Source organism: Urtica dioica, chromosome 4 (assembly GCF_054948205.1).
Source record: "Urtica dioica subsp. dioica isolate 48M chromosome 4, U.dioica_male_clone48M_v1_H2, whole genome shotgun sequence".
Taxonomy (NCBI): Eukaryota; Viridiplantae; Streptophyta; class Magnoliopsida; order Rosales; family Urticaceae; genus Urtica; species Urtica dioica.
This window is the reverse complement of record NC_142759.1, coordinates 10,886,126-10,899,219: the sequence shown is the minus strand read 5'-3', so window position 1 is coordinate 10,899,219 and position 13,094 is coordinate 10,886,126. Positions and strand designations below refer to the sequence as shown.

The window sequence follows — 13,094 nt, the reverse complement described above, 5'->3', positions numbered from 1 at the left end:
GTGATCGATTGATCAGGAATTATAAAATTTTGTGATCAATTGGTCACAAATTCTCAAATTTTATGATCAATTGGTCAAGAATATCTTAATTTTGTGACATTGATCACAGATTTTAAAATTTTGTTATCGAAGTGGTCACGAATTATAGAGTTTCATAACTGATTGGTCCCGAACCCAAGAGAACGCATAACCTTAACCATATATTCCAATGGGATGGTTATCTTTCAAACATAATATCATAAAATTGCTAGTAAATTAATTTATTTTACTAGTAAATTAATTGCAGTAAACCATAATATCCAAGAGCACGAACGGTAAATAAATTTATTTTTCTAGTAAATATATTTAACTACAAGAATCATAACAAAAATCACAGGCAAGACGATTCAAATTGATTATATAATGAGCCTGTAAACAAATATTATCAATGAAGCTATGTAAATATCACCATCACCGATTCCAAACAAAAAAAATACGAACGGTAAATTGAATTTACTTTTATGGTAATTTAATTAATTGAAAAAACCAGAAAATTATTTAGAGTTAACTACGAAAATCATTACAAAAATCCCAGGCAGAATAATTCGAATTGATTATATTATGAGTTTACAAATGAATTTTATCGATTAAACTATGTATATATAAGAAGAATCGCTTATGGCGGAGAGATGGAGATGACGCGATGGAGCATGGATCAGCACGGCGGTGATGAGCGGCGACGGCGCGACAGCGAGATATCATCCGGCGTCGTCGAGGTCTCGTCGGAGCAAAATCGGGTTTTGAATTTGTCGGAGCAATTTGTTAGGTTAGGATTTTGATTTGGGAAATAGTTTGAATGTTGATCAGTGGGATATTTTTCAAGTATATAAGAAGGGGTATTTTAGGATTTATAATATTGTATCAACTCTGACATAATACTTTCCTAATAAAAGAAAATTTTAACTAATTTTTTTTAAGTAGGTAAGACTATTGTGTTATTGGGGCAAGTCTCCCTAAATATATAAGTCGGCCCGAGGCTTAAGCTAGGGGGCTACTTAGGCAATGAACTAAGGCCTCACATTTTTTGTGGAAAAAATGCCTCAAATTTTTGGAAAAATAAGCTATTGTATTAAGGTTTTTTTTTTAATATATATTTAAAAAAATCTATTTTTTTTTCGTCTAAGGTCACATAATAGCTTAGGCTGACCCTGTATGCTGCTTAAAAAATGAGACAACGTTGTCGAAATCGCTTGTCTTGTCTAGATCTTTTGTTTTGTTTCGTATTCTTGTGATTTTTAATTTTCTTCAACTTTTTTCCGTATAGTAAAATATTTCCATATTACATAAATTATAGACTTGTAATTTCGGAGTTATTTAAATTTTAAACTGTAGTTATATTTGATTCATTTAGAAAAACCTTTGCTATAGGACCATTCAATTAACTTTTATTGACTGATAATAACAAGACAGATTCACAAGAACAAAACAGACAGGAGAAATCTGGGTCATTCATGCAAGTGAAATATAAAGGACTTACACAGTGTGAAAACAGAAAGAAAGAGATCAAACATACAATTTCAGAGTTAATACAACATCACTTAATAATACGACAATATTATTCATACATATATATAGATTATATATTAAAAGTAACATTTTATTATTAGCCTAGACACTCTTATAATTTTATCGCGATAAAAACTTCTCTCGCGAGGACGCTCCTCCCTCTTAATTTGTAAGCCCCAGCGAAACCTTGTCTGCCTCCGTCAGCCTGCGTTAATTAATATTATCCCATCAATAAGCATTAATAATAAATAAATAAATAAATAAAACTACGCAAGTATTAGAGACTAATTAGTGAATTACGTGAAGCAGCTGTATTCGCTGTCGGAATCGTCGTCGTCGCTGCCTTCATCCTCGCTCTCTGATTCGCCCTCGGAATCTTCTTCGTCATCAGCCGGAGGAGGCGAAGCTGCCGGAGGCGGAGTCGCCGGAGCCGCCGGAGGAGGAGTAACCGGAGCCGGAGGAGGAGCGTCCTCATCCCCATCATCATCATCGCTGCTGTCGGTATCAGTGTCTTCATCGGAACCGCTAGCTGGATCATCATCGTCGTCAGTCACATCGCTGTCGCTCCCGTCGTCTCCAGGCGCCGCCAGCGCGTCCTCCTCGTCCCTGCTCCGTCTGTGCCGCCTGTGGTGGCGGCGGTGGTGGTGCCGGTGCCGGTGGTGGCGCCTCCCCACCAACTCCGCGCCGTAATCCCCGTCGACCCCGCTCTCCTCGTCATCCTCGCCGCTGTCCTCTTCTCCGCTGTCTTCGCCGCTATCGTCGCTTTCGCTGTCTCCGCCGTCGTCGGCCGGAGGAGGGACCGTGGGCTCGGCGGGGGCGGCGGGGACGGCAGGGGTGGCGGGAGCGGCGGGGGCGGGAGCGTCTTCGTCTTCGTCTTCGTCCTCGTCCTCGCTGTCGCTGTTTTCGTTGACGTGGCAGAGGCGGGGGAGGCGGGAGACGCGGCGGGTTTCGTACTTCCAGATGCCGTAAAGGGTCTTCTTGACGCACCAGCAGGTGATGGCCCAGTCGGTGGCGCCGTTGTTGTCGTCGTACATCTGCTGCACTCCGTCGCAGCACTGCCTCGACGGAGTCCGGCGGTACCCCTTCAGGTAGTTTATGCACGGGCTCAGCTCCGCCGCCACCTGCGCGCACACCCCTTGCGCCGCCACCGACGACAGCCCCGACAGCACCGCCGCCGCCACCGCCACCGCCAGGATCGCCACCGTTGTCCGAGACATAACTGATTAACCAACTCTCTCTATGTGTGTGTGTTTTTGGTGATGCTGAGTTATATTTGAATGTGCAAGTGATGGGATGTATGTGTGTATATATATATAGTAGTGGAGTGGTGAGAGTATTAAGAGGGCATAGAATGCATGCAAGATTCGTGAGGGGGAGGATTGATGAAGCAGCGTTTCGCACGGCTGCAATGTGCATTATCTACGGTTGTAACGACGACCACGCGCTTAGCCTCTCTCTAATAACCCTCTCTGTATTATTGGACATACGTTTAGTCATTCCCCTCTTTTTCTTCTCACTCTTTTACTCACATCGATATTACCAAGTAACCAGTGAAACTCGCTATTGTGTATGTTCTCTGGCTAGAGAGGGATATACATCATTCATGTATTTTTTTTTTAAACGAGTTCATGGTTTTTAATTGAATGTATTGAAATACACCTTGTAATCTAACGGCATTCATAATCCTCCACCTATTATTATTGTTTTATTGTTTAATTAAACAATTAAACAATCCTTGTATTCAGGGCCGGCCCTAATGGTAGGCCACTTAAGCAAAGGCTTAAGACCCCAAATTTTTTGTGAAAAAAGTTTTTAAAAAAAGGCCTCATATTTTTGAAAAAAATGCCTCGAATTTTTTATAAAATAAACTATGTGAAATTTGTTGTCATTAGCCCATTTTACACTTCTTGTTAGGAGAATAACCTAAGTTTCATTTAATTAAGGAAATAGCTCATTTTTTCTTAGCAGACAATTATACCCTTCGCGAATCAGTTAATTAATTAACAGACTGAATTGAGTTACGCTAATTAATTAACTAAATGTTTGGATTGGAAATTCACAAAAAATTTACAAAAATCAGAACTTAAGTTAATTCATATTCAAAGCATTCAAATTCCTATTCAAAACATTCAATTAATTAACCTAATTCCTAATTCAGTCAGTTAGTAAATTAACTTTACTCACAAAAAAAAAATCAGAACCTAAGCTAATTCTTAATTCAACCAATCAGTTAATTAATTATTCTAACTCAATTCAGTTAGTTAATTAATTAACTGATTCGCGAATTAGCACTGATTCAACAAAATAGCTCAACAATTCAACAAACCGATCGATCGATTGTAGATAGAGCCGTAACGGACTCAACAGCCCATGGGTAGGAGATCAGAGGCGACTTTCTCGGTATTGCCGTTCCGGAAAGACGGGTACCAAAAATCACGAACCCAAAGACATTTTCTCTTTTTTTTTTTCCTTTTAATTTAAGAAGACAATGTTAAAAATTGCTGTTAAAAAAGTCATACTATTACTTTTGAATTTAATATTTATTTATTTTTGTAAGGCCTCATTTTAATGTTTCGCTTAAGGCCTCAACAATCATTGGGCCGGCCCTGCTTGTATTACACCTTATACGCGTTGGTTTTACCAAAAAAATTATAATTGTTCGAGAATTACCAAGGAGAAATCCAACAAAATGTAGATTAATATATAATTTTTTTTTATTAGTAGAGCTAGATATATATGTAGTCCATTTAGAATATTTACTATCAGATTCTAAAATGTTTATTAAATAATGAAGAAAATGTCTCAAACTAAAACAAGGTGATCGATGCACAATATTATGTGAGACGTAGGCGTGAGTTCGACTATTTTTTTTAAATGTTTGAATATTGAATTATAATTTTAATTGAGGTTAGTCAACTATTTGATATATATTCGTATTGGCGGATTAAATATACCGCTCAAATAATTCACGTTCTTTAAAATTTTAGACTAATTATTTATATATTTAAGAAAATAGCCGGTTTAAGACAACAACATTTTAATATTTCTATAATACCCAGCACTTACTCAAATAATAAATACCCTGAGATTTTCGAAAAATCATTCATTCATAAATATCTAAAAAGCTCGTCGCTCGATATTTTCATTGTCACGTTAATCTCGCTTACGGCATGCGTCCTTGCCTCCAATGGCCGACGTTCTTGCCTCTGGCAACTTGTTAATGATATTTATTGTGTACATGTAGTTAATAATATTAATAAGAAAATTCAATAACTTCAATTTTGATTCGACTGAAGATTCATCTCCTCTCTCCTTCTTCCTCCGTTCATTATTTCATCTTCTTCATAGCTCGATTGTAATATTTTGAAAAACAAAAAACAAAAAATAATGACGAGTGGGTAAAAATCAGAAACACATTATTTTCTCGGACTATGGATCCCACTAACATGATCCAAAGGCTAGTGGTGGAGCTGGAAATTTCAATGAGGGGGACAAATTTGAAAAAAAAAATCAATTCAAGGGGGGCAAATTTAGAAAAAATATATTAATTTAGGCTAAAATTATAATAATTTTTAAAAAAGTAGGGTAAAAATTACAATTTTCATAAGTTGAGGGGAGCATTGGACCCCGTGGGCCCAAGGCAGCTCCACCTTTGCCAATGGCTAAGAATATAAAAAATAAAAAATCGAAAAAAAATACCCACAGAAACGAAATTTCCTTATCCATGGAACATGAAATTCTGCGTCCTCAAGCAGATGGACGGATCCATGGCTATCATGTGCTGGTTAGGCTTGAATGAATGAAGTATTTCAATAAATAACTATTTGGGTCATTGAGTCACGAATACCAGCAAACCACTGTTTCTTTTAACAATAACGATAAAAGGCGCAGGAAGAGCGATAAGGGAACATAAAAGAATTCACTCCCAAATAATCTCATGTTTCACATCAGCTCTATTCCTATGGAACAAATACTACTTGAGGGTATTTATATACAAGACTCTGGAGGATTTAATATTTACATACTGATCATATTCATTATTTTTCCAGAGAAAACAAAAAATTCCTTTTATTATTGCTTCCGGGGGACACGAAACTGGGATCTTTGGTGAGGAGGTGGGAGTTGGGCATGAGAAGGCAATATGGCGGATAGAGACTGGAAGTTGGTGTTGCCCACAAACCAAAAGAGAGCCCATTTCAGGTTGCACAGTGTGTACTTTAGAGCTTTCGTCCAATTCTCTTGCTTGTTGAAGCTTTGCGTTATAGAGTAGCTTTCCACTTTGTCAAGCTCAATCCTATCACAGCACCACACAATCAAATCATTCACCACCCTTCAATCACGATGGTCCTTCAGAAAAAAAAAAAAAAGAAGAAAAGAAAAAAAAAAGTCTGCAAGAACTTACTTGTAAGGCAATTTGAAACACTTCTCGGGAGGTATATTGTTCTCCTGATCCTTGGAGTAAGCAAACTCGGCCAACTCCTTGAGGCACGTCAAGTATGTCGTCATCGCTTTGTCATATCGGGTACTCCAAAACAAGTTCACCGGGCCAAACCTAAGCCACAACACATATGTAATGTCAAACCAAAAAAAAAAAAAAAAATTACTCATAAAAGAACAGTCCTCATAATCTAAGCAAGTTAAAAGGCGACCAGAGTATAAGATATGCTTACAGTTCAAAAGTATTGTTGCTGCTATCCACAATTCGAGGGTAACTTCCCATCGGCAGTATCTTTATCCGGGATCTAAAAAGTGCAAACATTAAACAGTTGAAGCAACCGAAAAAATAAGAATAATAACTCTTCTATCATCAGTTTAGTTTAGATGATATAAGATAGCTTCCAGAGAGCTTACTGAAACTTCGGCCTAAAATATTGACACATGGTGTGAAGGAGAAGGCAAGCTTGACCCCACGCAGCATTTATCTCATCCCACTCCACCTAAATGTTTTCACACGACAACATTCTTATCATATTCCACTTTGGCACTGTAGATGAAATTGCTCCGAAAAATTAAGAATTTGCTCCAAAAAGGTTTCAGAAACAATGATTAGCAAGTATATCAAGCTAATTTAAGACAAGGAAATTCGAGATATTAAATCAATATCCAGACGCAACAGGCTCAGCTTTTTTACTGGAATTTTAGGTAGACGTCCCAGTCTGAAATTGTTAATTGTTCCAAACTCCCCATCGTGACCAATCGGAAAAGCGTCGTTTAGCACATTGGTTCTTTTCAGCAAGTCCAGATGCGCCTGCGAAACCTCTATCTTGGCCAGAATTGCGTCTCTCTCTTCCTGTTTACCATGAGACGAGGCTTAGAAAGATACCTAGAGTGATATCACATTCATATAAAGATGGGCATGCAATGAAATCTAACTTCGTATCCACAGAAACAATTTGGGGATTGCATTGACAAACTATATGTCTAAAAGATACTTGAAAATTAAGATACTTGAAGATTTCCTAAGCCATAATTATTAAAAAGGGAAGGTCATCGCCACTGACCTGATGTGAAATTAATTGATACTGGAAATTATTGAACTCGTGCCAGTACCTGAAACATAATGAGGTCCAATCAGAACTAAAGATCTGAATCACACATACAATATGCAATGGTCCCAACTGATCGATCTCGTCACTGGTCTCGATCCGGTGATCTTCTTCGACCCAATTGTGTTTACTTTAATTTAACTACTTCTAAGCTAGTCTATGGACTGAAAACGTACCTTTTACTGATAATCAAGGGCCTATTTATAGGTGTGCCACGTTTTAAAACAGAGAATAAAATCAAATCTCCTAACTGAAAATCACATCCTATTTAAATAAAATCAAACTCTATTTTAAAAATAATCCTATCAAAGCAAATATATTAGATACGCTATCTAAAAAACTACCCCTGACTTATAGAAGCAGGGGCTGGTCGCGCTGACCCATGTCGGGCCCATTGTCAGGCCCATTGCCCACCTCTGGGCCTTATTTGTTCGGATGTCATCTTTGGTAAATTTTTGGGGAAATTTCACAGATAACTCATGTGAAGGTGGTGATTTCCTGAGTACCTCGATTTAAAAAAAAAAAATCATACATACCTCGCTTTTTTCAGACGATTTGTGCCGAAATTTTTAATGAAACCGTAAACCACTAATAAAAAGTAAAATAAAAAATAAAAATAAAAATAAAAAAAGTTTACCAAACTGAAAACAAGAAGGAAAAAAACAATAAAAACGAGGTTTTTCCTAATAAAACAAGGTAGTCGGCTCGGGTAATTTCCATTATATATAACCTAATAATGTGTCCGTAACACTATTCCTTTACCCAGAGCTGAACCCATAAGATAACTAAGATGACTCAGAAAAGAAATTTACCGCTCCTCCAGCTCCTTAAATTTACTCGATTTCAACTCAAGCGCATTCAGTTCGGCATTTACATCCGTATTCTGTTTCTCTATTTCTTCAATGGCTGCATCGAGTTTTCTTTCTTCTTCTTCGATCTGAGACATCATCCACAACACTGAATGAGCATGATGGACCTTATTTCTCAACGAGCTAAGCTGGTAAGCACTTGAAGACACATTATTGGCAAGACAGCAAATTCTCGAATCCCTTTCCAACAAAACAGTTCCTTCCAACTTTCCGTTTGATTTATATGTTTACCTTACATATTCATTTACCGATCGAAACTGTAATGCTCTTCCATTCCACGGGAATGTTGGTCAGAAATCTACCCAAACAGTGGGAAAAAAAAATGTAGCAACTGGAAAATAAAATTATAGAGCAGCAGAGAAAGCCAATGAGCACCTTGAGTTTTTCTTTAAGGAAGTCGGCCTCACTGAGAACATCACGAGGCTCGCCCTCCAATCTCTTGAGACAGGCCTCGTATGCTTCAATGTCCCTATCCACATCTTCAATTTCCTTATCGAGTTTATCAGACAACACCCTCATGCACTCAAGGCACAAAGGTTGCTCAACCTGCAAACATTTTAATCCAAAAATACAGATATCAACGATTCTCATTTGAGTCCTCAACCCGTACGCGTAGTTGCTTCAAAATCAACATCCAGCTGAGACCACTTGACCAATCTCATCCACTAGTAAGAACAATTCATAGGAAGATTGGCATCTATTATGAGCTGTTTTGGCTACTTTAATCAGATATTTACCCAGAAAAGGAATAAGAGGATTTTTTAATGATAAATAAGATTTCTGAGTACTCTGTTAACCTTCAGAATAGCAGTTTGGCGGTTATACACTCTAACTCTATAAGTAAGATTCATCTCCTTCTCTTTAATTTTTCCAGTTTTCGTCCTAGTTTTGTTAACCACTGATAATAAATAAAGATTCATAAATAAATAAAAAGGAACAAAAAGCATAAATCCGAGCGTACCTGCGTCTGAGTGGTGGCGATTTCGAAGGCGCGCTTCAAAACAGTGACGGTGGAATTGAAGCCGAAACTGTGTGGGTGAGAAGAGCCGTTCGGTCCTCCATCGGGCAAGGGTGAGTGAGGTCCGGCCACATCAGAGTTAGACTCGGATCTATCGACCACCACAAAGGACTCGTCCATCAACTTCCCGCCACGTGGACGCGGAGGAGGCTTCTGCTTCGACGAAAGCACCACAAACGAATTGTCCATTCGCGTCGAAGATACCACGCTGTTCGCCCCATGAACAGACGACTGAGAACCTGGAAACGAAGCTCATTTCCAACTTTGTTTTTTTATATTTCCATCGAATTCGCGATTCTATAACTGTGATTGGCTTTCAGATAGATTGAGTACAAGATTATACAAGTGATCGACTTCGAAACGCCCATGACCAAAGGAATAAGAGTAATTTGTTTACCGATTTTTATTTTTTTTCCAATATACAAATAGAGAGAAAATAATATATATATATATATATATATATATATATATGATGTAATTCAGTGGACTAAGAATGAAGTAAGAGAGGAGAAGAATTTATCGTGAGATAACTGACCGGAGCGAGACGAAGAGTTGTTCAAGAACTTGTCGGCGTAGGAATCGACTCCGACGATGCAGAGAGGATTTCGGCAGTTTTGGCATTCCCATCTCGGCGGATTCGGATCCACCGTCGAGCTTCGACCTTTCTCCCCCATTCGATCAAATTCTCTCTGTTTTTATTCCAAGCCAGACAATTTTTTTTCCCCAGAATTTTCAAAGAACTCTCTTAAAACTCAAAACCATTATCATAACAGTACTTTCTTTGTTCCTCGTGTGGTTGCTTTGGAAGAAAAATATTCTTCGCTCGTTTCCCTTAATTTTGACGTTTTCGGAAGAAGAAAAACAAGCGTTTATCTCGTGTAATATTAGGCCCAAATATAATGGGCCTAAAAGCCCATTACGAGGTCAACTTAACTTTATAACCAAAACGACCCACCAGTCAAAGTCCTCTTTCCATCTCTCGTCATTCTAAAGATCCGATTTTGATCGCAGAACCAAAATTCGAATCCCTAGCTGCGCTGTATGCTCTCGCTCTCCAATTCTCCGACAATGGAGGTCTCCACCAACCCGAAGATCTACCAGCTCTTCGTAACTCTGCTAGACGGAAAAACCCTAACCCTAAACTCCTCAATTCCACAAATCTCCGGCACCGAACTGAAACGCCGCATCGCAAAGGCGACCGGAATCCCCGCCCACCTCCAGCGGCTCGCCACCGGAACCCGAAGTATCAGCGAAGAGTCCATAGTCTCCGGCGACGGAGATGGCGGGAATTTCCCGGCGGTGAGCGTGGCGCTGCGGGTGCGAGGCGGGAAGGGAGGGTTCGGGTCGCTGCTGCGAGGGGCGGGGTCGAAGGCGTGGCAGAAGAAGACGAGCAACTTCGACGCGTGTCGGGACATGAGTGGTCGGCGGCTGAGGCACGTGAACGCGGAGCGGAGGCTGGAGGAGTGGCGGGAGACGGAGGAGGAGCGGCGGCTGGAGAGGAAGGCGGAGGAGTTTCTGAAGAAGGCGGCGAAGAAGGGGAAGAAGGGCGTCGGAGACGGCGAGGCCGAGAAGTACGTGGCCAAGTACAGAGAGGACTCCGAGCGCTGTGTCTCCGAGGTTTTGGATTCGGTTAAAGCCGCGGTGAAGGGGGTCAAAAGGAAGGATCGTGGGAAGATGGGTTCCGAGGCTAAGCGCTTAAAGATTTGGTAATCTTCTCTGCAACTCTTTTATATGTTGTTCTCTTCACTTACTGTCTTAGTCTTGATATAGGGTTATTTTTCTGAGTAAAAAGATAGTCTTTCTGACTTACTTGGTTGAAAAGTTGGACTAGTAGATAGTCATAGGCTCATGGCGAAAGAATTTCTTCCGTATTTAGTTTGGGATCGAACCAGCTTGCAGTTCGTATGTTTTTGCTGAAGAAAAAGTAGCAACCTTATAACACTCCACTCCGTATCGGGAGCAATTGAGAAATAACGAGTCATAGATTGTGGCTTGGAAGTTCTTTTACTGGAGCAATTAATTTGGTACCGTTAATTCAGGGATTATGGTTGTTTTTTCTACTTTCTCTTTCTTCTAATTACTTGTTTTGTATTCTAGAGATTGTCTTTTCTGGTTCACTTAAAGATAATGTTAGAAATTATGGTCTGGCATTTAGGTGAGGATATAATATCACTCGCGGTGGAAACTATTTTATTACCTAGTTTAAAACCCAATGATGTGTCTATTATATTACTGTTTGCAGTTGGTGTTAAATGCTAAATTAAAGAATCAGTAAACAATCACTTGAGTTGATATTATAACCCGGAGATCATGAAAAATTATGCCATTGGTTTAAGTTACGTACAGTGGGGACTAATTGAAATAAGCTTTGATGCTTGGTCTCAGAGTAGAGTTGGGGATTTTCTCTTTAGTTTGATTGGATTTTTTTTTTTTTAACACTTCGATCTTGGACTGTATAGAAGCTAAATTACAGGACCCTATAATACGCATACAGCTGGGTTCCAGGCGTAGAAACCCTTACAACGGCATAACATAGCTCTGATTTTCATGATTTTCTCGTTTTATAGTTAACCTTTTCTTTCTGGATTATATGGCTGAAGGATTGGTTTCTTTTCACCTTGTTGTTTTGTATCTCTCGTTGGAAATTTCTTTGGATTTGAGCTGATCAACTGATATTGTACAGGACGGGGAAGCGTAAACTGGCTGAAAGTGATAGTGATGATTCTGATGAGGAAGAGGAGAATGAGAAATCAGCTATATCAGATGATAATGGCGACCGTTCAGATTCTAGTAAGGATGCCGAGGGGAGTTCTGACTCTGTTACTGGTACAAAACAGGATGGAAATCTATCTGCAGGTGGCTCCTCTGAAAGCGGCTCTGAGGAAGAGAAAGAGAAGCTTGTCCTAAAAGTCAAAGATTCTCTTCTGGAGCACAGTGAGGTGCCTGAACCGACGAGTCATGACGAGAAAGTATCTCAGGCATTTGAAACTGAAACAGTTCAACAGGACTTGGAAAAGACAGTTTGTGATGAACATGTTGTCGAAAGTGTTTTGAATGTGGTCTGCGAAAGTGCTGTTGAGGGCACGTTACAGTCTTCTGAGTCCCTTTCATTAGGGCCGGATCCAATAGTGAATGAAGAAGCAGGTTCTAGTGGAGAAGTGGCGGAACCAGAAATCCCACTGAACTTTGATAATTTTAATTCGGCATCAGAACTAGAGGTATGTTTGACGATATATGAACCCTCTGTATTGTGTTTATTTTCCTGTTGTCTACCCGACATGCTGTAATGTGTTCTTTGAACGTTCTGTTTTATATATTTACTTCAAATCTTATATTTTCTCTAGGGTATTGATCATGGCATTGTTATAGGCTTTGGTTAACCATTGTGCGAACTAGTAATTCTCATCGAACGGATAATATGAATGAAGCCTGTAAGATTTAACAATCAGTAGAACTACTTTTATTGGGTTGTTCAATCCAACTCTTAGAAGATTTGAATTATTATATGTGAAAGCAAATGTTTGACACGACCTTTTTCCCCGCTGTTGCACTGATATTAAACTAGTATCTGTTTTTGTTTTTGTTTTTGTTTTCAAATTTATTTTGAAATTTTATATTTTTGGGAAGCTTCATTTTTTACCACATCAACAGACAGTAACAAGTCTTACCTTCTTTGCACGACAGATTCTTGGCATGGAGAGGCTGAAATCTGAACTCCAGGATCGCGGATTAAAATGCGGAGGGACTTTACAAGAGCGTGCGGCAAGGCTTTTCCTACTAAAATCCACTCCGTTGGACAAGCTTCCGAAAAAGTTGCTTGCTAAAAAATGATTTGCTATTCTAGGTACCTTAATTTCATTTTCCAGTACTGAGTGTCTTAAACTACCAAATTATGATGTGTATATTGAGAACTTAATCCTCCTACGAATCAGATAGTATCTGGACGTTTTGTATTTCTCACCATCCCAAAAAATGTTACAATAACGATATAAGAACTCAATCCACATTTACAACGTTTCTGCTGGTATATGCTCTCGCTCGGGGGACATTGTATTTATACGAAATATATAGGTGAAAACCAGATGGTGCAACGCTTCGGAGTAGCAACAAAATCTC

General features: G+C 39.2%; 2 protein-coding genes across 2 annotated transcripts; one reads left to right on the top strand and one right to left on the bottom strand.

Moving 5' to 3' along the window:
• Window positions 1–5,438: 5,438 nt before the first annotated feature.
• ATG6 (AUTOPHAGY 6) lies at window positions 5,439–9,671 on the bottom strand. Its single transcript, XM_089613431.1, has 10 exons — window positions 9,514–9,671; window positions 8,922–9,217; window positions 8,336–8,506; window positions 7,904–8,028; window positions 7,047–7,095; window positions 6,677–6,835; window positions 6,397–6,482; window positions 6,216–6,287; window positions 5,948–6,097; window positions 5,439–5,839 (listed from the first exon to the last, which is right to left on the bottom strand). Exons 1-10 carry the CDS (start codon window positions 9,650–9,652, stop codon window positions 5,617–5,619), a joined length of 1,470 nt encoding a protein of 489 aa, XP_089469557.1. The 5' UTR covers window positions 9,653–9,671; the 3' UTR covers window positions 5,439–5,616.
• Window positions 9,672–9,940: 269 nt separating this feature from the next.
• On the top strand, window positions 9,941–13,005 carry LOC149400354 (Ubiquitin-like superfamily protein). The gene is made up of 3 exons (XM_089613429.1): window positions 9,941–10,684; window positions 11,662–12,196; window positions 12,663–13,005. The coding sequence occupies exons 1-3, from the start codon at window positions 10,020–10,022 to the stop codon at window positions 12,807–12,809; spliced, it is 1,347 nt and encodes a 448-aa protein (XP_089469555.1). The 5' UTR covers window positions 9,941–10,019; the 3' UTR covers window positions 12,810–13,005.
• Window positions 13,006–13,094: the final 89 nt, after the last annotated feature.